The following is a 27,144-nucleotide window of genomic DNA, read 5'->3' as shown; positions in this document are numbered from 1 at the left end:
GGGGCAGCCTGGAGACTCAGCTCGCCCATCACCCACCATTCCTCCCCCAACACTGAGATGTTAAACCAGGGGAAAAAAGGCCAAACAGTGCACATCAACTGTGGCTGAATTTGTGAGGTTGTGACCCAACAAATAATCAGAAGTGCTGGGGATACTGACAAGAGAGACGGGCTGCTGGGTGGGCTGGCTGGATGGCAGGCCTCCCGGAGGAGGTAAGAATTCAGCTGGATCTTGAAGGACTTCATTAAAGATGGAGGAGAGATGTGTGTAACTGCATCGCTTTGCTGTACACATGAAACTAACACAAATAGACTGTACTTCAGTGAAAAATAAGAATTAAAAAAAGATGAAGGAGAAGTTCCTGAAATACGCAGCTGAAGATCTGACATCAAGGTTAAGCCTATTTGACTGTGGGTTGGACGTGAACCGAGATAGACTGGATGCATGCACAGTGCCTAGTACCACTAAGGACGTGAAAGGACGCAGCAAGGCCCTTGCCAGCTGTAGCATATATTCTAGCAGGGCTGACGTGGGCGCCTGCAAAGCCAGCATCATTATGCTAGGGAAGTGTGACAGTGGTGAGTAGCGGGAGCTCGGCGGCAGGGTAGGCACTCCTCCGACACTTTCATCAAGCAGTTAGAAAACACAAAGTAAAGACATTAAGTTATCCGTCGTGTAAATTGGGGTCTGCAACACTTGGAAGAGACCCCATCAACTCCTTAATTTATTATTAATTTCTTGCCAGTGAAAGTTACATATGTCCACTAAGGCCCCAAAAAGTCTTCTTACTCTTTCTGTGTCCTGGATGAATGGAGTCTCTTTGAGAGGAGAATAATCTCTCCACCTCTTGCTGGACATTGAGTTCAGGCAGTCCGGGGAACTGGACTTCCCTCCAGCTGGGCACTGTGCCAGGTACCAGGGAGCAGGCCGTCATACTCCGCTACAAGGATCTGGATCTAATCAAGAGAGGGACATTTAAACCAATTGTTGCATCACCCAAATTCATTTAGAATGTGGTTCCGGTAATAATCATAGTGGAATTTTGCAGAAGGATGTGATCAAATCATAGTTTCACCTGAAAATATAAATTTAGGAAGCTGGATGAGACCATTTTGAAATGAAGAGTAATGTGGAAGGATTTGCCCTAGCAGATTGAAAAAAATCAGAAAGCTACATTAATGCTGTAGGTATAATGGTCCCGCAAGAAAAGTCAGACCAGTGGAACGAAGTAGAACTTCTACGTGTATGTATGTGATAAAATGCTATTTCAATCAATGGGAGGAGAATGTTTCACTCATGAATTTGGAGGCAACTGACTGGATCTTTTGAAAGAAAAATGAAGATGAATTCCCTAAACAGATTTAAATCTAAATAGACAGAACAGTTTGTGGAAAGTAAATATTGGTTAACACGCTATGAAAAAAAACCATGGAGGAAAATCATGGATTTGAGGACACAAATAGTTGAAAACTTCACATTTGAAAACAGCACTGGGAATGGGAAGTGGCAAACTTGGGAAACTATTTGCAACACACACTAAAAAGGATTAAAGTCTTTAATATAGAAAGAGCTTGTATTAGTTACGAAGATAAAGAATGCCTCAGAACATAGCTATGTATGGTGTTAGAATTTCTCAAATACGAGGATTTACAATGTGTGCCCTTGAGCACAGTGGAGAGAGCATGCAACTCTGTGGGTGGAAGCATGTGGCTTTGAGTTTGACTCGCAGGGTGGGAGGCATATCACACCTGCCTTCTAGGGGTCACGTCTTGTTTGGATGAGTGCACCAGCCTCCTGCCCGTCCAGCCCTGCTCCCCTCCAGCCCATTGTTCTCACTGCAATAACCTTTTTGAAGCACCAACCTGCTCACTTTCTGTTCTGGAGGGGCTCCCTATTGCCTGCTAGAAGAAGGATTCAGCGTCCACCAGGAAAGGGGGTCTCTGCTGGCTCCCTGTGCTGTGGGATTCCAGTGTTTTCCACGTCGCTCTGATCTTCTCTTACTTGTCCTCTGGGCAGCTTGTAAACATCCTGCAGGACCCTGACCAACTTTCTCCACTTCTGATTGCTCTGCATCCCCAAGGCATGCTCCTGGCGCCCCTGGCTGGAAGCCCATGACATTGGGACGTCTGATACACCTTGTCACTCTGTGACACTGAGATTATTCCCCTGGTTGACACTTAATACATTTTGTTGACCTCAGAATAGAATTTTTGCTGAGGGAGAGACTTTAAACACACAGTTTTACTTCCTCCTTTGAGAGTAAAACACTCAGGTCCTTAGAGACTCTGGGAACTGGCCAAGGTCCTGAAGCTTGGTGACAGCATTGCGGAATGGAATCCTGCTGTGCGGTTTGTTCTGTAATCGAAGCCTTGTTCACTAGGTTGTAACTTACCAGCTCTATTAGTAAGGGTGATTGTCTCCACTGGTGGTTACCTCCAAGCTCTCGCTCTTGCTGGAATTGTCCGTCTTTGCCCTCAGAGCTGCCCTTCAAAGGCTGTGGGACAAGGGTCAGCAAGTCACTGACCCTTCTGCTTCTTCAACAAGAATTTCAGCTAAATCGCTCCTAAAATCTCTTCCAGGGAAATCATTCTGTGTGATGTCCCCTTCAAACTCTTTCTGTTTGGGAAGGGGTGAGATTTAATATATGTCCATGTGGACATAAACAGCCTCTCTAAACACAGAGACAGACAGATAAGATAGCATTACCTCATGTCCCCACCTCCAGACAGAACAATTGGTAACATGGTGGTTTCTTGCCTTCCTCAAGTCTGTGAATATATTTATTACATAATTGAAGCCAAACTGTATAAACAATTTTTCCTCATGCTTTTGTAACTTGTTATTGGATTTTAAGCATTTAAAGCATTTCTTTTGAAATTTTTTTTGAGAGGGTGGGTCTGGCATCACTCTTCCTAAACTCAGTGGTGGAACTCATCAAAGGAATCTGCTGCCAGCTAATGTGTGATTAAAGGGGTGTTAGTGACGGCTGAGTCTTTTTCAGAGACAAGATGGAAAGTTAGCAGGGGTAAGAAAGCTGGGGTCCCTGAGCCACCTCTTTTTCTTTATTCTTAGATAATGAAATTTAAGGTTAAACGGGCTCTTTGAAGTCTGTACTTACAATGATTATCAGTGGAATTTGTCTGCAAGATTTTTGCCCTCATTTTACAAATGAGGAAACTTCAGCTTAGAGAGAGGGAGGCTCGGGGTCCCACAGTGTGGTAGGGGGCAGAGCTGAGAGCTGAACCCCAGCTAGGGCCTCGGTCCATGGTCTTTACGAGTATGTCCTACTGCTTCTGACAGCCTTGTTTCTTGTCTTCGTCATTTCTCCCTTGGCTGTGACACCCAGGGTTATCCTCCAGACTGAAGTCACACAGTAGCCAGATTTCTTTTTCTAAAATACTGGTCTTACTGTGTTACTTCCTGGCTTAGAACCTTGCAGTGATCCCCGCCTCCCCAGCCTCCTCTAGAAAGCCCTTTGGGACTCAGGCTGTGTCTCTTGCCACCTGCATGTCCCATTCATGCCATTCCCTCTGCTTGGCTGACCCTGCTCCTGGTCTGGCTTGTTGTCCTCTGCCCATGGGTCACCTCTTGGAAGGTCTTCTTTGTCCTTTGAGCCAGTTTAGAGGTTGCACCTCCTCCCACCTTGCCCCCAGCCTCACGTCACCCCAGCCTGCGTGCCTAGCCATTCCTCCATAGGACGCTGAGCTCCTTGGAGCGGAGACCAGGTCTCTTTCCTCCTTGTCTCTCCCATGCTTGGCACTGGGCTCATCGAATCCATGAATTAACTTGATGTCACAGAAAGTCACCACCACATGCAAACATCAAGTCAAACCTGCAAGCCATTGTGATGTAGCCACTTAATAGAGAGTTTCAGGCAGATGTGATGATAGAGAAGCTTGGTTTTGCACATGTGAAGTGTGAGTTCTGAATTTAAAGCATAGTTTGAAAGATCAGAAAGGAAGTACTTGGTCTCTGGTGAAAGTTCGATAAAGATGTTGATAGTTAAACAGTTTTGATGGGACTGTGAAGGCATTTGGCCAGAGACTCAGGAATTCTAAAACTCTGCCCTGCTAGTCACTCACCACAAAAGGATGAGCGGTGTGCTCAGGGTGGGAACCAAAATGTTCACAGTGGCACCGGCGCCTGGTGGGCCCATGCAGGGCAACAGGTAAAAGGCCAGGCTGGAGTCTGGGGAGGCAGCTGTAGCGTGGAGGCTGCTCACCTGAAGTGCTGGGTGTGAATCCTGGGTCTGCTACTTAACAGCTCTGTGGCCTTGGGCCATCTGTTTAATTTATTTGTACTTTGGCACAATAATTTGAAAGTATGGATTAAAATAGTGCCCACTTTATAATGTGGTCATGGGGAGTAAATGGATAATGTGTGTAAAGCACAGCAGACACCCGGTAAACACTCCTGATTAAATAGATGAGCCGAGCTTTGCACGGGGCCCCTCCACCTTAGGGTGTTGTTTAATCTCTGTGCTGTGGGGTATTTTTAGCCCCATATTACAGATGAGAGAACCGAGGTTCCCAGAAGTCAAGTCAGTTGCCCAGAGCATCGCAGCTATTTGATAGAAGAGGCATTTCCATTCAGGTCTAAACGATTTGCAATGCAGAGCTGTTTTTATTTTTGCTCAAAATGTCTTTGGGAGAATTTAAGGAGTTGATTGTTGTGAAAGCGTCAACCCAGGGGTTCTCAAAGTGTCTGGTTCCCAGACAAGCAGACGGCAGCATCCCCTGGCAACTTGCCAGCAACACCGCTTCTCAGTTCCTGCCCCGGGTCTAGTGACTCAGAAACTCCGAAGGTGGGCCCGGCGATTCGTGTTGCCACAGACTCTTCGGATAAGTGGTGTGAGCTCCAGTGCGAGCCCACGGCCTGACCCATCCCGAGTGCTTAGCAAGATGGCAGCTGCTGCCGTCATTGGCACCACGTTCCAGATCCCCCAGAACTGGTGGAGGGAGGGGCAGATGGGTAGTGTCTAGAGCATCTTGCTTCTCACAGTTGTTTTTTGCTGCCGGCCACTCCTGGCCCATCCGTGGACTCACCCTAGGCCCAGGCTGTTGCTGATTGGGGCCCAGAGGAAGCCTTCGAGGAGAGGGAAGTAGGCAGCACACGTCAAAGTAAGCTCATGTGAGCTCTGGAGTCCACCGTGCCTGGTCGTTCATTGGGTTGCCTGGCAGCTGGCCTGCCTCTCTCTGCCTGTGTGGTGCTCCCCCCACCACGTGCATCCTTCAGAGTGATCCTGAGGTCCAGAGTGGGCCACATCTCCCAGGGAAATAGCATCTGCAGATTTCTGCCCGACTCGAAATATTTCACAGATACTTTGTGCTGCCTTAGGTTTGTTACGTATTTGAGTTGGGAATTTAACCTTCCTGAGTGCCTGTGTTGTGCCAGCCTTGGGGTGGATGGTCCTACTGTGTGCATACCTCCATGTTCAGCTCCTTGAAGTATTTGCCCCATTTAACTCAGGCCCAGAGAGGCCCAATGATGGTCTCAAGGTGACCAGCTAGTAGGTGGCAGAGCCCAGTCCAAACCCAGGTGGGTCTCGCTAACTGTTTGTTCCACTTTCCCTTAGTCACAACTTGATTTGAGAGATGGAAGGCATGACCACGAACAAACTCTCTCTGCCTCTTATCCCCGTAGGTCCTGCCAAACCATGGCCTCCATGCAGCCGGGTTCTTCGTGGCCTTCATCCTCTCCCTCGTGCTGACCTGGGCTGCGCTTTTCTTCATGGTTCGATATCGGTGTTTGAAGGGAAGCCTGCTTACCAGACATCAGGTGGGAATCCACGTGCATCTTCTTCCTGGATGGTGGTTGGCTGGTGGTAGACGTGGGGTGGAAGTTTATCCTTCAGTTCAGTGGGTTTCAAGTCTGGACAGATGCCGGAATCCCCAGGGGAGCCGCAGAGGCGCGCTCAGACTGAGGTCCTCCTGCAGAGGTCTGACCGCTTTGTCCTGGGTGCATCCCCATCCTTAGTAGTTTTTAAAAGCTCCCTGGATGATCCTAACGTGACCAGGACGGAGAACCCCTGCATTCTGGCCGACTCACTGAGCACCCACCTGTGTGGCCCGCTTTGTATTCATGCCACATCCTGATTCAGGCCCTGGTCCACACTGTCCTCTGAAAAGACTTTGAAGACTCACTTCATCCTCAGGGTGAAGCCCAGACTCCTTAGCACGGCTCATAAGGAAAGCCTCCTGTGGTCCAGCCTCACATGTCAACATCCTGCTCTACCCATGACTGGGTGTCCCCGAGACCCCCGAGCTCTCCACAGTCACCTCGGATGCTTTTTCAATCCTCTCTCTGCTCGTCAACAAGCAGAACTCTGACACATCCTTTAAGACTCATCTTGGACTTTGCCCCTCCCTGGACATCATTACTGGCCATCTCCTGGCTGAGTTAGGGGCCCTCTCTCTGGGTCCCTGCGCTAGCTTCTGGACCCCACGCAGCGTTTATCCTAATGTATTAGGCCCATCTGTGAACTCCTCGATCTCGGCTTTCCTGTCTTGCTCTGGGTTCCCACAGAAGCACATCCTGAGACCAGGATCCACATACAAATATTTCCTATGGGGAAGTGATCCCAGGAAATAATGAGAGGGGTGGGGGAGTGAGGCCGAAAGGGAAGGCAGCCAATCAAGCCATGACTGTGGGCACCCGAGCTTCATCCCCCATGGGAATGGAACACTGGGGCCAGTGTAGATCTAGCTTTGGCATCAGCCCACCTAAAGGGAGATGGAGCTGGGGGACTCAGCCATCAGATCCCACTGGTCGTTGGTTGAGAACAAGAGGGCGAGGGGGCCAAGCCAAAGGGTGATGTTATTCCCCCGGCATGGGCTCTGAAGGCCAGCAGGAGCCTTCAGGGAAGGAAGCGTAGGTATTGGCTGGTGGATCTTGGGTGAGAGCGCACTGAGTGGCGAGGGTGAGGGGACGTGGCTGGAGGACGGATGGTGGCTGCGATATTCCATCACCTGGTACAGAGCCCGGTGCTTAGAAGGCATTCGATGAATGTGTGAAGGAATGAATGCACCCTCGGCCAATCACTGATGGACAGGCAGAGGAAGGTGAGAAGGCTGAGGGGAGTGAGCCCCTGGTTGGGCTGCTCCGTCCTGCAGGGCCACCGGGGCTCAGCTGCTGCGATGCAGTGTCAGCCAGAGGTCCAGCACCGCCTTGAAAGGAGCATCTGTTACCTTTCTCCCTCCCTGGATGGTGAGGGAACTGAAGCCCCTGACGTTAAACAACCTGCTTCAAGTGTGAGCGTAGGCTGGGACCTGTCTTCTGAGGAGCACCTGCCTCCCCGGAGGCTGGCAGTCCTGCCACCACCGCTCCTTTTGCCTCTGCTTCCTGGAGGAGAGAATTGTCATTTCAAAATGAGGTCAGGCCGCCCTCTCCTGGGCAGGCAAAAGGCTTTGAGGAAAAGGAAAATGGCCCAGCTAATGAGACATCCTGCTTCCTCTCCCAAAGCTGTTATCGATCACAGAATAAAACTCACCCTGCTGTTTTGATGAAGGAACAAGGATTCATTGCTCGGAGATTAAAGGCTGATTGTTACAACCGTGGGAGGAAAGCAGAGTGTGAATCTGATTTCAGGTCTGAAGACCCTTGTAGTAGTTTTTTTTCCTGCATCACAAAATGAACTCTTTTCACATTTAAAAGAATTTTTCCACTGCGGTGGTGATCGGTGGGGCCACGTGCTGTAAAACAGAAGATAGCCTTTAGAGGTAGGTAGACTTGGGATCAAACACCACCGAGGCTCTTTATGGGCTGTGTGAACTCAGATGATGTCATTTCATCAGTCTGAGCTGCAGTTCCCATACATGTAAAGCAGGGGCGTCAGCACTTGTTTTGCGTGACAATTTCATGATATAACACATACAAGGCACGGGGACAGGAATTCTTAAATGTGAGTATGATTGTCACCCATTTCTGCAGAGTTAATGATGTTGGTGCAAAACAGGTACATCGTCCATCCAGTCAGAGGGTTGAGCTTAATTATCTCTGATGGCACTTCCATCTTCCACATCTGTATTTTGATTAGAAACCCAGTCAGATCCATGATGTTGAAGTTCATCTGCCAAATGTAATTTTCCCCTGCACGATGATGGGGATACTGTTGGGGATGATCATGATGGTAATGGTGATGATGGTGGTGGTGATGATGATGGTGATAATAAGATGGCGGTGATGATGATGAAATATTTTTATTGGGTCTTTATAGTTACAAAGGTCTTCCCATCCATTGCTTTGTTTTAGCCACACAGCAAGCCTGTGCAAGGCTACCAGAACTGTGATCCTATTTCTCTGACAAGAAAATGAGGCTCAGCCAAGTGTCTTGCCTGAGTCTTGCCTGCTCACAAGTGCTGCGGCCAGCTAGGTTCTCTGCCTGGGGATCCCCACCTTCCTCCGTGACTTTCCCAGCCCATGAGCTTCCGAAGAAGAGCCACTCAATTGTTGTTTCTGAAATTCTCCTGCAGGGCCAGCATCACGAGAGCAAGCTGGAGCACTCCCAGTTCACCTCAGCGGATGGTGTGAATGAAGACCTTGCTCTGAATGACCAAATGGTAGACATTCTGTCTTCAGAGGACCCCGGGAGCATGCTCCAAGCATTGGAAGAGTAAGAATTCCAGGTCTCATTATACTTCCACGGATATAATGAGTGTTCTAACAACAGCAGTAGGAGAGCAAACACTGAGTGTCTTTCATCCGTTAACTCACTCCAGGAATCATTCATGTGTCATCAGCAGTCATAATCGAGTAACTGCCACGTGCTGAACACTATGCTTGGTATCTGAGAAAAGAGATAAGACATGGTTTGGGGAGGAGGTGATCTGACCTAGTGAGAACACATAAGCAGAAGTGACCACACAAGTCTGATGAACACCATGGTAAGACTGGGGCCAGCTGAGCCCAGGAGAAAAAGTAATTACCTCTGAGCTGCTCATGGAAATGCTTCCCAGAGGAAGAGAGATTTTCACTTATTCTTGAAGCATGAGCAGAAGCTTTCCTAGTAGATTAAGGGAAGGGAGGCTTTCAGGGCAGATCCCAAGATAGGAAATGAGCAAGACACATACATTTGGCCAAGTGTAAGTAGCTCAGTACGACTGATGTGTGGGTGGGGTGTTGAGTAGGACAGTGAAGTAGAGAAAGTGACACCTGGAGGGAGAGGCCAGACCAGGAGATGTGATTTTGGCAAAACTGAATTCAGTTCTTTTTAATTTTTATTTTTTGTCTATTTATCTGTTTACTTTTAAGGATCATGATCTGAATGTTTTTATTTTATTTTATTGTTTATGGGGGCAACACTGGTTTATAGCATTATGTAAGTTTCACATCCACAACATTATATTTCTACTTCTGTATCCCCTACACTGCGCTCACCACCAAAAATTTAGTCTTCATCGGTTACAGGGGAGATGACCCCCTTTACCCATTCATCCCTCCTCCCCGCCCTTTCTTTGGTACCCACTATTCTGTTCTCTGAATCTACATGTTTGCTTTTGTTTGGCTTGGTTTATTCATTTATTTTGTGTTTTCGTTTGTTTGTTTTCTGTGTTCCACATATGAGTGCAATCATGTGGTATTTTCTTTCTCCATCTGACTTGTTTCACTTACTAATACCATCACGGTCCATCTATGTTGTTGCAAATGGCAAGACTTCATCTTTTGATGGCTGGGTAATATTCCATTGTGTATATACATTTCTTCTTTATCTTTCGTCCGTTGATGGGCACAGAGGTAGCTTCCATAGCTTGGCAATTGCAAATAATGCTGCAGTGAGCATAAGGGTGCATATACCTTTTCAAATTAGTGTTTTCACATTCTTTGGATAAATACTCAGAAATGGGGTATATATATCCAGTAGCTGGATCATCCGATAGGTCTAGTCTTATTTTTTTGAGGAATCTCCATAGTGTTTCCATAATGGCTGCAGCAACTTACATTCCCACCAGCACTTGTTATGTCTTGCCTTTTGGATAACAGCTATTCTAACAGGCATGAGGTGATACCTCATCGTGGTTTTGATTTGCATTTCCATGATAACTAGTGATGTTGTTTTAGTGTGCCTGTTGGCTGTCTGTGTGTCTTCTTTGGAAAAATGTCTGTTCAGCTCCATCTATTTACCCATTGGGTTGTTTCATGTTGTTGTTGCTGAGTTGTATCAGTTCTTTATATTTTTGGATATTACCACGTATCAGATATAGTATTCAGAAATACCTTTAGATATGTTATTTGGAAATACCTTGTCTTTTCGTTTTACTGATGGTTTCCTTTGCTGTACAGAAGCTTTTTGGTTTGATGTAGTCCTATTTGTTTATTTTTGCTTTTGATTCCTTTGCCTGAGAGACATATCTAGACAGATGCTGCTGAGAACTGTGACCAAGAGTGTATTGCCTTTATTTTCTTCTAGGAGTTTTATAGTTTCAAGTCTTACAGGTAAGTCTTCAATCCATTTTGAGTTGATCTTGGTGTACGGTGTGAAATAGTGGTCTAGTTTCATTTTCTTCATGTGGTTGTCCAGCTTTCCTAACACCATTTATTGAAGAGACTGTCATTTCTCCATTGTCTATTTTTTGCTCCTTTGTTGTGGATTAATTGTGCATATATGCATGGGTTTATTTCTGAGCTCTCAGTTCTGTTCCATTGATCTGTGTATCTGTTTTTGTGCCAATACCATGCTGTTTTGATTACTATGGCTTTGTAATATAGTTTGAAATCAGGGCATGTGATACCTCCAGCTTTATTATTTATTTTCTCAGGATTGCTTTGGCTATTCAGCGTCTTTTGTAGTTCTACATAAATTAAAATTTTTTTGTTCTCTTTCTGTGAAAAATGCCCTTGGGGTTTTGATAGCAATTGCATTGAATCTCTAGATTAGGTAATATGAACATTAAAAATATCTCATTCCATCCATTAACATGGAATATTTTTCCATTTATTTGTGCCTTCTTCAATTTCTTTCAGCAATATTTTATACTTTTCAGCATACAGATCTTTCACCTCTTTGGTCAGATTCATTCCTAGGTATTTCATATTTTTTTGTTGCAACTGTAAATGGAATTTTTAAAATTTCTCTTTCTGGTAGCTCATTGCTAGTGTGTAGAAGTGCAGCAGATTTTTGTAAGTTGATTTTGTATCCTGCAACTTTACTGTTTATTATTTCTTTTAGTTTTTTTGGTGGAGTCTTTAGTGTTTTCTATGTATATACTTATGTCATATGAAAATGGTGACAGTTTTAATTCTTTCTTTCTAATTTGGATACCTTTAGTTTTTTCCTGCCTAATTCCTCTAGCTAGGACTTCAATACTGTGTTGAATAAGAGTGGTGAGAGTGGGCATCCATGGCTTGTTCCTGATTTCAGAGGGACAGGTTTCAGTTTTTCACTGTTGAAGATGGTGTTAGCTGTAGGTTCATCATATGTGGCCTTTATTATGTTGAGGTATGTTCCCCCTACACCCATTTTACTGAGAGATTTTATGATAAATAGATACTGAGTCTTGTCAAATGCCTTTTGTGCATCTATTAGATGATCAGATGATTTTTAGCCTTCATTTTGTTAGCGTGGTATATCACTTTGATTGATTTGAAGATGTTGAAGCATCTTTGCCTCCTTGGAATAAATCCCACTTAATATGGTGTATGATTCTTTTAACATATTGTTTATTCAGTTTACTAATATTTTGTTGAGGATTTTTTCATCTATGTTCATGAGATACTGGCCTGTAATTTTCTTTTTTTGTGTTCTCTTTGTCTGCTTTTGGTATTAGTGTGATGTTGGCCTTCTAAAGTTAGGAAACATTCCCTCCTCTTTAGTGTTTTGGGAGAGTTTGATAAGATAGGTATTAAATCTTCTTTTAATGTTTGATAGAATTCACCTGTGAAGCCATCTGGTCCTGGACTTGTGTTTTGGAGGCTTTTTGATCACTATTTCAATCTCTGTACTAGTAAATGATCTATTCACATTTTCTATTTCTTCATAATTCAATTTTGAAAAGTTGTATGATTCTAAGAATTTGTCCAATTCTTCTTTGTCAAATTTGTTGTTGTACACCTGTCCATAATATTTTCTTATAATCCTCTGTATTTCTGTGGTGTCTGTTGTTATTTCTCTTCTTTCATATTTGATTTTATTTATCAGTGCTTTCTCTCTCTCTTTTTTAATCTAGCTAAAGGCTTGTCCACTTTATCTTCTCCAAGAACCATCTCTTAGTTTCATTAATTTTTGTCTTTTTAGTCTCTATTTCATTTATTTTCACTTTGATGTTTATTTCTGTCCTTCTACTGACCTTGGGCTTCATTTGTTCTTCTTTTTCTAGTTCCTTTATGTGTATAATTAGATTGTTTATTTGAGATTTTTCTTGTTTCTTGAGGTAGGCCTTATTGCTGTGAATTACCTCTTAGGGCTGCCTTTGCTGCACCCCATAGATTTTTTGGTATGTCGTATTTTTGTTTGTCTTCAGGTACGTTTTTTAATTTCTCTTTTGATTTCTTCATTGACCCAATAATTGTTCAGTAACATGTTTCAGTCTTCAGATATTTGTGATTTTTCCAACTTTCTTCTTGTAGTTGATTTCTAGTTTCATACCACTGTGTTCAGAAAAGATGCTTGGTATGTCCTTAGTCTTCTTAACTTACTGAGAATTGTTTGTGTACCAACATATGATCTGTCCTTGAGAAAGTTTCATGTTCACTTAGGAGAATGTGTATTCTACTGCATTTGGATGAAATGTTCTGTACAAATCTATCAAACCCATCTGTTCTACTGTTTCCTTTTTGACTTTCTGTCTCCATGATCTATTCATTGATGTAAGCAGGGTGTTAAGATGAATCTCTCATTACTATTGTGCTGCTGTCAGTTTCTCCCTTTAGGTCTGCTAATACTTGTTTTATATATGCTGGTGCTCCCATGTTTGGTGCATATATATTAATAGCTGTTAGATCTTGATGCAGTTTCCCTTTTGTCATTATACACTACTCATTTTTGTCTCATTACCTTTTTTGGCTTAAAGTCTGTTTTGTCTGATATGAGTTTGGCTACACCCCCCTTTTTGGCTGCCACTTGCTTGGAGTATCCTCTTCCAGCCCTTCCCTTTCAGCCCATATTTGTCTTTAGAGCTGACAGGCAGCATGTAGTTGGGTCTTAATCCATTCGGCCACTCTGTCTCTTTTGATTGGTGAATTCAATCCATTTACGTTTAAGGTTATTATTGATAGATGAGGACTTAGTTCTACCATTTTATCTTTTTTCTGGTTGCTGTATATGTCCCTTTTTATTTCTGGTGTTTCTATCTGCCATTTTGATTTGATGGTTTTCTATGATGTTTTTCTCAGTTTCCTCTTTTTTATGTTTCATGTCTTTGCTTTAGATTTATAATTTGTGGTTACTGTGATGCTTGTATAAAACTTTTCAGATAAAATAGTCCTTTTTCTGCTGATAGCATCTTATATTCATTTATGTGTACAGAGTCCATCTTTTTTTTCTTCCCCTTTTGTGTTTTTTTCCCCTCAAGTTATCCATCTTTATGTTGTGAGCTACCAGACTGAAGTAGTTATCGGTATTTTTTCTGCTTTTTTCCCTCCTTCTAACTTTTACGTTATAATAAAGTGTTTTAAAACCTATTCTGGAAAAGAGTTACAATTTTCTGGTTCTGTCAGCTTACTCAAACTTTTGAGTACTTTGCCTTTCTGTTTCTGGAAGAAGAACTCCTTCCAGCATTTCTCATAAGATAGGTCCAGTGGCGATGAACTCCCTCAGCTTTTGTCTGTTTGAGAAAGGCTTTATTTCTCCTTCATCTCTGAATGATAACCTTGCTGGAGAGAGTATTCTTGGCTGACATATTTTGTCTTTCAGCATTCTGAGGAGGTCATTCTGCTCCCTCCTGGTCTTCAAAGTTTCTTCGGAGAAATCCGCTGAGAGCCTAATGCTGGCTCCTTTGTAGGTTGCCATCTTTTCCCCCTGGCTGCCTTGTCATTGACTTTTGACAGTTTGAATATAGCGTGTCATGGAGATCTCTCTGAATTGGGGTAATAGGTGTTCTCTTAGCTGCATAGACCGTGTATCCAATTCCTTTCCCAGGTTTGTTTATTCTCAGTTATTATTTCTCAAAATAAACTCTCCACTCCTTTTTCCTCTCTTCTCTGGGATACCCATTACCCTAACGTTGCCCTTCCTAAAAGAGCTGGATAGCTCTTGTAGACGTCCCCCATTTTCTAACATCTTATTTCTCTTCCCTCTTCTACTTGTGTCATTCCTAGATCTCTGTGTTTGAGCTCGCTAGTCCTCTCCATAGGGGCTGCTCTGTTTCCAATGTTTCCCAATGCGTTCTTTACCTCCTTTATGAGCTCTTCAGCTGCAGAATTGCAATTGGTTCTTTTTTTTGAGTTTCAATTTCTTTGATAAAGTATTCCCTCTATGCATTCATTTTATTCCTCCGCCCGTTGAACTGCTTTTCTGGGTCTCCTTGTAGCTGGCCGAGTTTCTTCCTGACAGCTGTTTTGAATTCTCTGTCAGTTAGATCTCAGTATTCCGTGGCTCGAAGCTTGGTTTCTGGAGAATTGACATTTTCTTTTTGTAGTGCAATGTTGCTGTGGTTCTGCATGATGCTCGATGAGCTGTCCCTCTGCCAGTGCACTTGTAGTCTTGAACACCTTTCTGCTTGATTCTGAGCTGCCTCTAGTTATATTCAGGAGTTGGCACTTCCCATCCTCCATTGCCTCTGTCAGAGGTGTGGCTCTGCGCTCTCATTATCGCTTCCTGTGCCTGAGTTTGTTGGTACCTTGCTGTCACCATTGTCACTGGTGTTGCTTCCTGGGGCACCAGGATGGAGGGCTCTTCTGGAAACCCCTGAGTTGCAGGCTCTGTCACCACAGGGGGAGGGGGAGAGTCGGGGGAGCTGGCTTCATGCAGGCACCTCTACCATGTCCAGTGTTGTGAGGTTCATGGGTTCATCTGCTGGGAGTGGGGAGCAAAGTTGTGGGTGCCTCAGTGGCTGGAGAACAGGGTTCGAGACCCCACTGCTGCTGTTGGCCAGTTACTTATGGCTAAAGGCTCTGCTGCGGCTGGAATATCCCCTCCCCCTGCTGCTACTGGGATGTTTGGGCTGGGGGTTCACCTGGCATGGCTTGGGGGGCTAGGACTGCAGGCACCATCTCTGCTGTTCCCCCAATTCTGCCTCCACTATGTGTGCCGGTCTACTCACCTTTAGGTGCACAAGTGTGTGGAATTTTCTGGCATCCTGTTAGGCAGGGGCCCCTTTGTTGTACTGTGGGTGTTTTACTGGTTATAGGTTGAAGGGGGAGACAGAGAGGGTGTCTCACTCCACCATGATGCTGACGTCCTCCACTATACCCATTCTTTTTATGTATTTAACAGATACTTAAAATTTCTATGTGTGTGTAACAGAACATAGAGCCAGATGTGGTTCTGAGAACTTTACAAATACTTATAATCCTCTTAACAACCCTAGGAAGCAGGTACTGCTGTCGTCACCATCTTACAGACTAGGACTCAAAGTTAAGGAGCCTGCCCCAGGGCACACACAAGTAAATGAGAGGGCAGGTTTCAGACCCACGTGGTGCGGCTCCGGGATGCGTGCTCTTGGTCAGGGTCCTGCGCTGACCGTGGTTTCTCCTGCCAGGAACATGGCTCACAGTCTCCTGGTTCCCACTCTAAAATTCATCATTTTAGCTTTTCCCTCTTTCAGTTCACAAATGTTGACAGATGACTTCTTTATGTTTCCCGTTTTCAGTTGCTGCCAAAATTCTCAATCTCATCTTTTGTTTCCTCCAACATATTAAGCAGAATTATTTTTATGTCTCCATCTGAAAACTTGACTGTATTTAACCCTGTTTGGCGTCTACTACACGTTGTTCCTCTTAGTTTGTGATCACACTTTCCTGTCTCTTTGTATGCCTGTGTAGTTTTGATTGTGTCCCAGACATTGTAAATGAAAACTGAGAAGTCAGTTTGAAGACTAGGATGATGCTGCCTTCTTGCAGGTGGTTAAGGGTGTGCTTGTGGGTTACCTCGATCTAATCAGAGATGGAGTTCGTTCAAAGTCGGGCTTCATTTCCTTCAAGGGCTGGTCTGTTTTTGGTACATCTTTACTCCTGAGGTATGAATACCAACCAGAAGGCCAAGGGATTTCATCATGGTGACGTCTCCTCAGCAGTCTTTGAACTCCAGGTTTCATCTTCGAAAATTCTGCTTGGCTTTTCAGCCCCTGCCTCTTCTAGATCTACCAGATGCTCTTAGGAACACAGTGTCCCCAACTATGGGACTCTCTGAGTTTCCTGGTGCTGCTAGATCTTGACTTCCTGTTTATTTACTGCCTTGTTAGCCCTCAGATACTTTCAAACAGATTTTGTTTCTGTGCAACTTTTCTAATTGTTTTCAGTGGGAGAGTTTGCCAAATTTACCTTGGCCACCCTCAGTAGGAACAGATCCCATCTTTGCGTAAACCGTCCTCTGGGCAATGAACCGGATTCAGTCCTTGCTGTCAGTGGCAGCGTATGAGCCTGTGTTTTCCACTGTAGACATGGAAACAGACGTGGCTCAAGATAGCGTAAAGCAACAGGGCCACCAAGTGCATTGGTTAAGACCATGGTCCCTGGAGTTAGATCAGGGTTTAAATCTGGGCTGTGACACCATGTGGCCTTGGCTAAGCTACTCAAGTGAAGGCTTAGGATGGAGAAGAGGAGCAGGGTCACAGAGATTTCTGGATGTCAGACTCCACAGTCGGTACTGGAGACCCAGGGAGTTTTTTCCAATAAGAGTAGATTGTGTTTTAAAAGACTACTCTGGGTGCAAATGGAAAATGGCTTAGAGGGGAGAGCAGGGAGACGAGGGTCGGGGATGTCGAAGTGCGATGTAGGGTGGGAACGGTGGACTTGAAGGGAAGGGAAGATCTCAGGTGACTCCTCAGGGTTCCGGGTTTTGTTGCTAGTTTACTGATTTATTTTTGAGGGGGAAAGCTGGGGGCACCCCAACAGTTCCAGCCTCTCGGTAGATCCCGAGATTACAGAAGTGCCCAGGAGCATGGAGGACGGAGGGGGTCCACCTTCATGACAGCACTTAGATGCTGAATCTGGGGCACAGATCTTTGGAAGATTATGCCAAATACACCGTCTGAAGGGACTGGGTTCTCATTTGGTTTCGGCAGCATTTCGTTTTTACCTTTTTTGCTTTCTTGTTATATAGATGATTGTTAATAACGGGGCCATCTGGGAACCCTTCAGACTGGATGCCGTGTACAGCAAACTTTTCCTGGCTCTAGAGTCAAGGTGCAGAGCGTCTGCCCACGTCCCCCTGGGGAGTCATTGCCGTGAATTTAGAGCCATCAGCATGCTGATAAGCGCTAATGCTTTATATTTTTGTGTATTTGTGCAGCGTATAAAAATGGACAATCTCTTTCCCATGCCATAGTTAACCTGGTCCTTACACTGATGCTCTATTGCGCATCTAGCTTTCAGTATTGGATAGTTGAAGAATCTGCTGCTCGGCTAAGTCGAGAGGTTTATCTGTAGTCACGCATCTATTAAGTGACAGAACAGGACTCGAGCTTTCTCAGTATTTAACATCGGGCACACTGGATTTTGCAAATATTCTCTGAGCCTCAGTTTCATTGTTGCTCACCTGGGGAAGCTGTGGCCCACCGCCGGGGGACACTGTAAAGTGTAGCGATACGAAAGAGACGTGTGATAGAGTCCTTATGGCAACGGTGCCTCTGAGCCCCGGTCGGATTTAAAGGGAGGTGAGCAGATCCCGACGAGAAGCGTTCAAGACGATCAGCACTTCCTTGAGTCCTTCTCCAGCCCGTTGCAGGCAGCAGCTGAAAATGGAGGCGCTCCAGAGGCAAAGCTGAGCAGCCCTGTGACCCTGTCCCCTGGCACCTGCTAGCGGTGAGGAGGGACCGGCCCAGGGTAGAAGCAGAAGCAGAGAGTGGCCTCCTCTTCAGAGGGACTGCTCACCGAGCTGGAGGGAAGCGCCGCTGTGCGTGGCTCATGGCACCTTGTGAGCCCAGCGGGTGTTCTCAGCAGAGAGGGCCTTTCCTCCTGCTTGGAAGGGGGCGCCTTCCCAGCTGAGCGAGCGCCTCTAGGCGGGGCCAGCCCGTCAGCTTTGTGACTGCCTGGATGACCTCGCACCCAGCTGGGAACCGGGCCTGTGAGTCCATTTCTGGGTGTCAGGCTTCTGTGGTCATTCAGGTGTGAGCCTTCATTTTAGCTTAATTCCCTAATCACAATGCCAAGGGTGACAAATTAAACTTAACCGCACTGTCCGAGAGGGCGAAGGAAGGACAGGCAGTAGGGTGGGGGGGGCTGCTTCCTGGTGGGGAGTAATAAATGCTTCCCATGATGGTAAGTGGTAGGAGCAGGGGATCACCAGCGTATTTCGTAGCTAAAAGTTTGTTTTCTTCCAATACTTGGAAATGAATAGCAAAGTGAAAGGACTTGATTTGTGTGATCAGCACCCAGGTATTTAATTTGCAAGAAGGCCATGCTCCATCACCTTCTGACCTGCGTCATTAGTGCTGTAAAATAGGAAAGTGTTGGTCATCCCGGCTTTGTTTTAGACTCAAGAAGTGATGACCTTTGAGAAGCACATCTTCCTTTATCCCAATGTTTTATGAAATTATTCTCAGCCGCTGCCATTTGCTGGTTTTGGGCTGTGAATGTGGTTCAGGAAAAAGGGGGCTGAGAGGGTGGCTGTGTCCCAGGTGTCCCAGGCGAGTCCCTGGGACCACTGCATCCGGCCAAGTGAGTTCCTTGGCTTCTCGCAGGGAAGAATTCAAGAGCGAGCCAGAGCAGAGTGAAGGCAAATTGATTCAGAGAGATGCATACTCCACAGACCGAGTGTAGGCCCTCTCAGAAGGCCAGAGAGGCCATGAGGCGTTGGGGGCGGGTGTTTGGTTTAAAGTAAAAGTAGATACGCCGTCCATAGACAGAGTGAGGGCCATCTCAAAAGGCGGGAGAAAGGCCCGAGGAGGTGTGAGGTTGTTGGTGTTTATGGGCGCGGTTATTTCATATCCTAGCAAGTGGGGGGGTTATTCCAGCTGCTTTGGGGAAGGGGCTGGGATTCCTAGGAATTGGGCCACTGCCCACTTTGACCTTTATGGTCAGGCTCTGAACCATCCTGGCACCTGTGGGAGGGCCATTTGGCAGCTACTGTATTACAATGAGCCTATAATGAAGCTCAAGTTCTCCTGGGAGTGGAATCATCCGCCATCTTGGTGCTAATGGCTGTGTCATTCTTTTAATCCTTGTGCCCTGCCCCCTGCCCTCCCATCTCAAATGTGATAAGGATACTGAGCTTCACCAAGATTTTATCCTTGCAAATCACTTAGTGGCTCTGGCTGGAATTTTGTATTTATTTCTTCTTGGGAACCAATCATATTTTGCCTGAAGGGTGTTGCACAATGATTACCACGCATGATCTGAAAGCCCCCAGCTGGAGAGCTAAGGATCCTCCTCCCTTCCCCTCTGCCAGCTCCTCCCTACCCCCCGCCTCATCCCAACATTCAGTATTTATTGAAAACCAGCTCTGTTTCAGGCACTGTGGTTGGATGCTCATTTGGGGACTGGGTGATGGTTTGAAAAATTGTAGCACTGTCAATTACTTTTAATGTTTCCATCTTGACTTATGTCAGGCGTAGAAGCTCCCAGAAAGAACCTGTCATTCAGAGTGTCAGGAGCTTGGGACTCTGTGATAATCTCCCCACCAAAAATAGCACTTTTCTCTAGCAAATAATGGATCCCATTTGTAATTCTTCCATTAGGTTTAGCTGGAATTCTAAACATGCCATTTGGTGATTTGATTGTCACCTCATTTCCGAGACCCGTCAGAGCCGCTGCTCTGCCCTGTCTTGCTGATTTATTTTTGACGGAGCATTTCCTTGGTTTGCCAGATTGTCTATCTTTTACATCGTTTATTCATGGGCTGCCTCTTACGGACAGGATTTGAGGAAGGAATATTTCCTTTGATTTCTGTCAGACTCCCTGCCTGTTGCCCTAATGGAAGCGGCCCAAGCCCCAGGCGTGGGGGGAAGGAGCGAGGAGGAACAGGGCACTGGCTTGTCCCGGAAGCTTCTGGAGGCACGGGATGCTGCAGGGTTTTAGCTCCGGTCTTGCTCTGGCCCTCACGCCCGCCAAGTATGTCACGCCGGCCATCTTATTTCATTCTCTCAGCAAGTTTCCCAAGGAAGCTGGTGTTCAGGGAGGTTCATTGGTTTTGCCTGAGGTCGTACAAGTGGTCATGGACTTGGGCCCAAGCCTGAGTGCTTTCAACAACTTTTTAAAGATTGAGCTTAGATTTTCACAGAGAGGCAGAGAAAAATAAGAAAGTCCAGCCTGTGTTTACTTTCTCTGTGATTAAAGGTGGGCTCATTGCTGTCTTTTGATGCTACCAACATCGCCTTGTAAACGGCCTCAGAATTATGTTTTGTACAAGGTGGGTGTTCAAAGAGTATTTGTAACATTGAGGGTTTTGTTTGTTTGTTTATTTTGGGGGGAAGGTAATTAGATTTATTTATTTAACTATTTTTTTAAATGGCAGTGCTGGAAATTGAACCCAGGACCTTGTGCATGCTGAGCACGCACTCCACCACTTGAACTATACCTTCCCCCCGAATTGAGGCTTTTGCATGCTTGTCCGGGTGCACCTAGGAGACAGCGTAGCCTTGCTTCCGGCCACCACAGTGCAGTGAGTCACACAATGTTCATACCTTAAAAATAATTTACTGCTAAATATACTTTTTCTTTAAATTGAAGTGGAGTTGATTTACAATATTGTGTTAGTTTCTGGTATACATCATAATGATTCAGTTGTATATATATATTTTTTTTCAGACTCTTTTCCCTAATGGTTTATTACAGGATATTGAGTATAGTTCCCTGTGCTCTGCGGTAGGGCCTTGTTGTCTATCTATTTTATATACAGTAGTTTGTATCTGCAATTCCCAGTCTCCTAATTTATCCCTCCTGCCCTTTCCCCTTTGGTAACCATAAGTTTGTTTTCTGTGCCTGTGAGTCTGTTGCTATTTCATAAATAAGGCTTTTTGTGGCCTTTTCTTAGATTCCACATATAAGTGATATCATATGATATTTGTATTTCTCTGACTTACTTCGCTTTGAATGATAATCTCTGGGTCCATCCATGTTGCTGCAAATGACATTATTTCATTCTTTTTTTATGGCTGAGTAGTATTCCACTGTATATCTATGCAGACCACAATTTCTTTATTCAGCCATCCGTTGATGGACATTTAGGTGGCTTCCATGTCTTGGCTCTTGTAAATAATGCTGCTATGAAGATAAAAATGCTTTTGATTTAAAGTGAGAGATGTGTAACTCTTCCTCTCACTTGAACACGTAAAGGCCACTCTGAGGTTATTAACTGGCCTCATTTCAGTGTTGTTGTGTCTCAGGAAATAGAGAGTCTGGAGGAGAGGGAGCGAGACAGGGAGCAGGTAGGACACACAGCATTTATCGGTTAAGTTCGCTGTCTGGTATGGGCACCGTTTGTGGCAGCTGAAAACAGTTACAATAGTATCATCAGAGGTCACTGATGACAGAGCACCATAACAATTATAATAATAATGGAAAAATTTGACAGATTGTGACAATTACCAAAATGTGACACAGAGGCAGGAAATGAGCAAATGCTGGTGGGAAAATGGCGCTGAGCGACTTGCCCAACGCAGGGCTGCCGTGGACCTTCAGTTTGTTAAAAACACAGGACCTGCCAAGCTTGGTCAAGCAAAGCAAAATAAAACGAGGCCTGTCTACACTGAGTAGTTTTTTTACGGACCTACCATGTAATGAATTTTCTCCAACTTCTGTTGGTTAATTTGATAGCAAAGATTAGGAGAAGGTGCACTGTTACTCAGACTGGACTCCCTGGGATCCAGGTCTGTCCGACGTCCATCCTGCAGGCTTCATGTGTGTGTGTGGGATTGAGGAATGAATGAGGGAGACTCACCAGGACCTGCCGATGGTTTGGGAGTTGGGTGTGAGGGAAAAAAGCCATTAGGGATGGCGCCTACGTTTCAGCCTGAGCAACGGGGAGAATATGGTGCGAATTCCTAAGATGATTGCATTTTGAAGAACAGATTGGAAGTTAGTTTTGGGCCTGGTGACTAAAAGATGCCTTTGAGACATCAGGATGGAGGGGTCAAGCAGGCAGGCAGATGCGCAGGTCTGTTATCAGGTGAAATCTGGGCTGGAGATGCTGAGCAAGGCAGGGGTTGGTGCGGGAGCCCAGCCCTTCCGACACCAAGGCTGGTGCCCCTGGTTCTTCCTCATTGTCGGCAGACCATTTGATGGAGATTCTTCTTGGACTGAGCAAGAGGAGGGAGAGGGGCCCTGTCCAAGTAGGGGCGGCCTTGATGTGACTGGGGCAGCTCGCCCACTTCCCTCCGAGTGAGTGGGGTGAGGGGGTGGCCGGCAGGGGCAGAGGCTCGGGAAATACTCGTGGCCTCGAATAGTTTCACCTGGGGACCTGGTGCCGGGTGTTGCGCTGGGGACTCGTGGGGCGGCGGCGGGTTTGGGAAGCCAATAAATAACTCCCTGTTCTTTTCTCCCCAAATTCTGAGTGACCCTGAGGAGACCTTTACCTCCCCCTCCCTCTCTTCCGTCTTTCTTTTCTCTTCTTTCATTGTTCCCTTTCTGTATTGATTACACACCTGCTATGTGTCAAGGACCCTGCGACACCGTGGGGACACAAACGAGAGTCCCGCGTGCCCTTGTCCCTGGGCCTCCACGGGCCCTCACCACGTGGTTTTGCGATGCTCAGGTTGTGAGTCTGTTTCCACGTCAGACCGTGAGTCCTGGGGCAGGGGCGGGTCTGGCAGCACTCGGTGAGCGTCTGTGTCCGTCTTGTGAACAGTTGAGCGGGTGAAACTAGAGCTGGGTGTTGGAGGGTCACAGGGACATTATCGGGAAGTGAGTGGATGGGGGTGTTCTCTGCAGGGGAGCGATGTGTGTGGGTGTGGGTGTGAGAGGGAGTGTGATGGCCTCACCAGGCTTGGAGAGACTTCAGGAGGCTGGACACACAGGAAGGAGTCAGGGAAGAGGCTCATGGGCCCTCCCTTCCCTCCTGACCGCAGCCCCCCGTATGGCTAACTCATGTCTAGGCTCCTCCCAGATTTCTGGGAGGATCAAGTTCACCTCGAGCACCAAACGGCCAAGCATCGTGCTACACAGGCCACCTGAGCAGCCTCACCCCTGTGCCTCGCTGCTGTGTTCCCACCAGTGCCTGTCAAGCCGGTGCGGGGTTCTTATGATGGACACAAGGAAACAGCTCCCAAGCAGCGCAGAGTGGCGATAACGCCAGTCTGGTTTCCATGGCAACCTGCACTCATCTTCCCAGCAAGGTGAGGGTTTGTTGGAGAAGTTCTGTGTCCAACAAACGCCCTCTGTCAGCAAGTGTTTACCGAGCTCCCACTGAGCACTTGGCGCCGCGCGGGGTGAGATGCTGGAGAGGAAGGCAAGCAAAGCGAGGACCCAAGATGCCCACCGTCTGCAGGGAGGAACAGCTCTCACTCAGCGCAGTGAGATGGTGCAGGCGGGATGATCACGGAACAGCACCCCCACTGAGTGGTCCCAGCCCCACCATAGTGCCCTCTGTGTGTGGGTGACTTACAGTGGCCCATTTAACCTTCGCAGGACGTGATGGCCGTGCTCACTGACCCAGCGCCTCACCTTCTCCACACAACCTTCCAGACTACAAGGTTCAGGCATCCTCTTAGGAATTTCTTAGATATAAAAGGAATCATCTCAACAGCTGGATGTATCAGAGGGGTCTGTAAAGAGCTCCCATCTCCCCCCACCGAGTTCTGAGCCCGCTGGCAAATCAGACATACATCGGGCATCTTCTCCAGACCAGCCTGAAAAGTCACCCGTCACGTTTGTTCCTTAGAGAAGCCAGGCTGGAGGGTGTGGCCTGATCTGGAGGCATAACTAGCCCCAGAGTTGGACATGGCGGGCCTCTTCCCGACACTGACTACAGGGAATTCCTGCTCCAGGTCTGAGATCCCTCCCCCAGTCCTCCATCACTCCCACTCCCGGAGCTTCCACTCAGGAAGGGCCATCAACAGAGGGAAGACGCATGTGGTCCCTTCCAGCCCTGGCCACTGAGATCAGTCAGCGTCAGTGATGGACACCAGTCACAAACAGGAAGTAATATGTGCGTGCTGGCAGGTGAGCTGGGCCAGCTGCTCTGGGGGTGATGGTGCTTCTCGCAGGCTTTTGGGGCCCTGTCTTGGGGTACCGTCTTGACGTCACTGTACACATTGGTCTGGCACCAGCCACAGAGAGCAGCCCAGAGACTCATTCTGTCCCAGACTCTCAGAATGCCCATGTTTGCTTTTTTTTTTTTTCTGTTTCTTGACTCAATTTTCTGAATAGTAAATAGTCTACATGGCAAAGTATCAGAATGACATAAAAGTGGCATAAAAGGCCATACCGTGGAAATCACGTTGTCTTCTCATCGCCTGGGGTTGTCATCCCCGAAGGCAAAGGCAGTCCATCACCCATGTCGTGTGTCCTTTGGAGATCATCTCTGCCCACAAGCACGTTTACACGTAGGCTCCTTTATTAGAATGCAACCTGACGGCTACTTCACTCACTGTTTGCTCCCTTCCCTCCCACTGTGCTACCTTCCTGGAGATGGTTGAACATCTTTACCTACAGGACGACCTTGCTCTTTTAAGTGGCTGCCTAACATTCCAGTAACACCGATGATAACTGCAGTTTTTGAGAACTTAATGTAAGTGAGACACTGCTCTGATTGTTTCATCTACATTAACATATTTGCTCCTCAAAGCAGCCTCTGAGCTAAGTGCTATTTATATGCAAGGAAACTAAAGCAGAGAATTTGTCACTTGCCCGGGGGTCACAAGGCAAGCGGTGGGAGGCTGACGGGATGTGAGTTCAGAGCCCAGAGCCTCCACCACCGTGCTGCACAGCCCCTCACTGGAGGGGATGGGTTGTGTCCAGCCCTTTGTCCCCTCGGACGATGGTGCTGCAGGGCTTATCTGGGCCCATTATGCTCGTGTGGGAGGTCATCCGTAGCATGAATTCTTCCAAGTCGCATTGCTGCATTAATGTGTATTTTAAAAATTTTTGATATTGTCAGACTGCCCGCTGCAGAGGCCGGACATCCCCAGTGCATGGGAGCCTCTCTTGCCCACGCCCTGGTCGTGCGGACTGCTGATCTTTCTGCCTGCGTCAGTCAGATGGGAAACCGCGGCCCCTCCCTGGAGCTTTCTTTCTGCCCTTTTCTTCTAATGTGTGTCTGACAGCTTCTCCTGTGTTGAAGAGGCAACTGTGTTTCCTTGTCTGGTTGGCAGAGGAGGTGGCCGGGCTGAGCGCTGGATCGTTTGTGTTGCAACGCTCTCCCCCAGGGCTTGGCTCTGTTGCTTCATCATCTGGTGACCTTGACCGCCTCCGCCCCTCCTCGTGCCTCGGTGTCCTCATCTGAACGTGGAGATGACACCGGTGCCCAGCCCCCGGGAGGCGAGATTTCACGAGCTCACACACGCCCGGGACTGAGAACAGGGGTGCATACCCACCATGAGTGTTTCACCCACTTCCGGTCACTTTAGCTCTTGACTCTCTTCTGCCCTTTGAGCCCCATGGTTTCTTTCTGTGGCTCAGCTTCCTGGATTTTGCAGAAGTGGACGGCAGTTTCTCGGTGACTCCCGACTCCTTATTCCTTGCTCGGCCCATGCATGCCCTGCAGGTGTTCAGTCCACAGTAGGTGACGAGGGGCTGGGAAGGCGACTGGGAGCCCAGCAGGCCGGGTCCTGCCCCTGGGGCTTATAGCATAGTAAGGGAGAGGGGCGTTCATCAGAGAATCCCATGGAAAAATATGTGATTACAAGCCGGGCTGAGCACCCTGAAGCTGCTTCTCCTTGCCCTGAGCGCAGTTTCTGCCCTGTAATCAGCGCCGTCCCAGGAAGTGGAGAAGTGACCCCCAGTGCTCAGTCGGCGTCGGAGACCAGCACCGTGGATCAGCACCGTGACTGCGTCCAGTGCACATAAAGCAAAGAGGACAGAAGTCAAAAGTCTTCAACTCTCTTCAGGTGTGATGATAAAAGCCCAGAAATTCATTCACCCCTTGAAATGGTGACGGCTGCTCTCGTGGGGAGCTGGACTTCCCTCGGGGCTCCCAGGATGATGGACCTGGGAGGTGGTCATCCTGAAATGTTGGGATGTGGTGAAGGTTAAACAGGAAACGAAGGGCGCATTTTATCTGTACGCATCAGTGAGTAGAAGAGAGACCTTTTTTGGTTATGTAGTAGTACACCCTTGTAAACCGGGGGAAGAGCAGGCGTGGGATGAAAACCATTTTCACAAATTGCTTATCATCTGTTAGCTAACTCCAAGTATAGTGTGATTCCTGCTTTCCTGGGAGAACCGAATCTTAGAGCCTTAATGCTACAAAGGCTCTTAGAGGTCGTCTGGTCTAAATTCGGGGCCAGAGAATTATTCTCTCTAACACACACAATAAATGGTCAACCCACTTCTACTCGGATGTCTCGTTGACAGTGAGGGGTTTCTGTTCTTGGGAGGTTGCTGTTATGGCTTGAGTTTTGTTCCCCTCCTAAAGATATGCTGAAGTCCTGTCCCGAGTACCAGGGAATGCGACTTTACTGGGAAGTAGAATCTTGGCAGATGTAATTAAGTTAAGCTGAAGTCACTCAGATGGGCCTTCACCCAGCTTGACTGATGTCCTTGTAAGAAGAGGGCAACTTGGACGCAGAGACAGACATCACATGAAGACAGAGGCACAGGCTGAAGTGATGCATCTACAAGCCAAGGGAGGCCAAGGGTTGCCAGCAGCACCAGAAGCCAAGAGAGGTATGGAGCGGATTCTCCCTCCTGGTCCTCAGAAGGAGCCAACCCTGTGGACACCTTGTTTTTAGACTTCTGGCCTCTAAAACTGGGAGAGAAGAAATTTCTGTTGTTTTAAGCCACCCAGGTGGTGGTACTTTGTCAAGGCAGGCCTCAGAATTCCTTATGAGGAATTCCCATTCCTTCTGAAGCTAAGTGAGTAGTCCTGGGAAGATGCATTTTAATATGACTTGGAGTCATTCTGGTCATTCTGATGCCCAATAGTTTGAGAACTTCTGCTGGAGACCAGTGTGCCCA

The 27,144-nt window shown here is 46.9% G+C and overlaps 1 protein-coding gene and 1 long non-coding RNA gene across 10 annotated transcripts in view; one reads left to right on the top strand and one right to left on the bottom strand.

The window, feature by feature from the left end:
- EVC2 (EvC ciliary complex subunit 2) overlaps positions 1–27,144 on the top strand; it is a 120,110-nt gene that overhangs the window by 25,416 nt on the left and 67,550 nt on the right. For all 9 annotated transcript variants that reach the window (XR_012062804.1, XM_072946390.1, XM_072946419.1 and 6 more), the window contains exons 8-9: positions 5,644–5,778; positions 8,472–8,611. Coding sequence is in view for 8 of the 9 variants with exons in the window: in XM_072946390.1 (XP_072802491.1) it covers positions 5,644–5,778; positions 8,472–8,611 (275 nt within the window). In the remaining variant the exon portion in view is untranslated. The remainder of the gene's footprint in view (positions 1–5,643; positions 5,779–8,471; positions 8,612–27,144) is intronic.
- Positions 656–2,598, bottom strand: LOC140688085 (uncharacterized). The gene is made up of 2 exons (XR_012062810.1): positions 1,863–2,598; positions 656–956 (listed from the first exon to the last, which is right to left on the bottom strand). It is a non-coding gene; the product is annotated as an uncharacterized lncRNA (long non-coding RNA).

Source organism: Vicugna pacos, chromosome 2, assembly GCF_048564905.1.
Source record: "Vicugna pacos chromosome 2, VicPac4, whole genome shotgun sequence".
NCBI classification, from domain to species: domain Eukaryota; kingdom Metazoa; phylum Chordata; class Mammalia; order Artiodactyla; family Camelidae; genus Vicugna; species Vicugna pacos.
The sequence above is the reverse complement of the archived record's forward strand: the minus strand, read 5'-3'. Positions and strand labels throughout refer to the sequence as shown.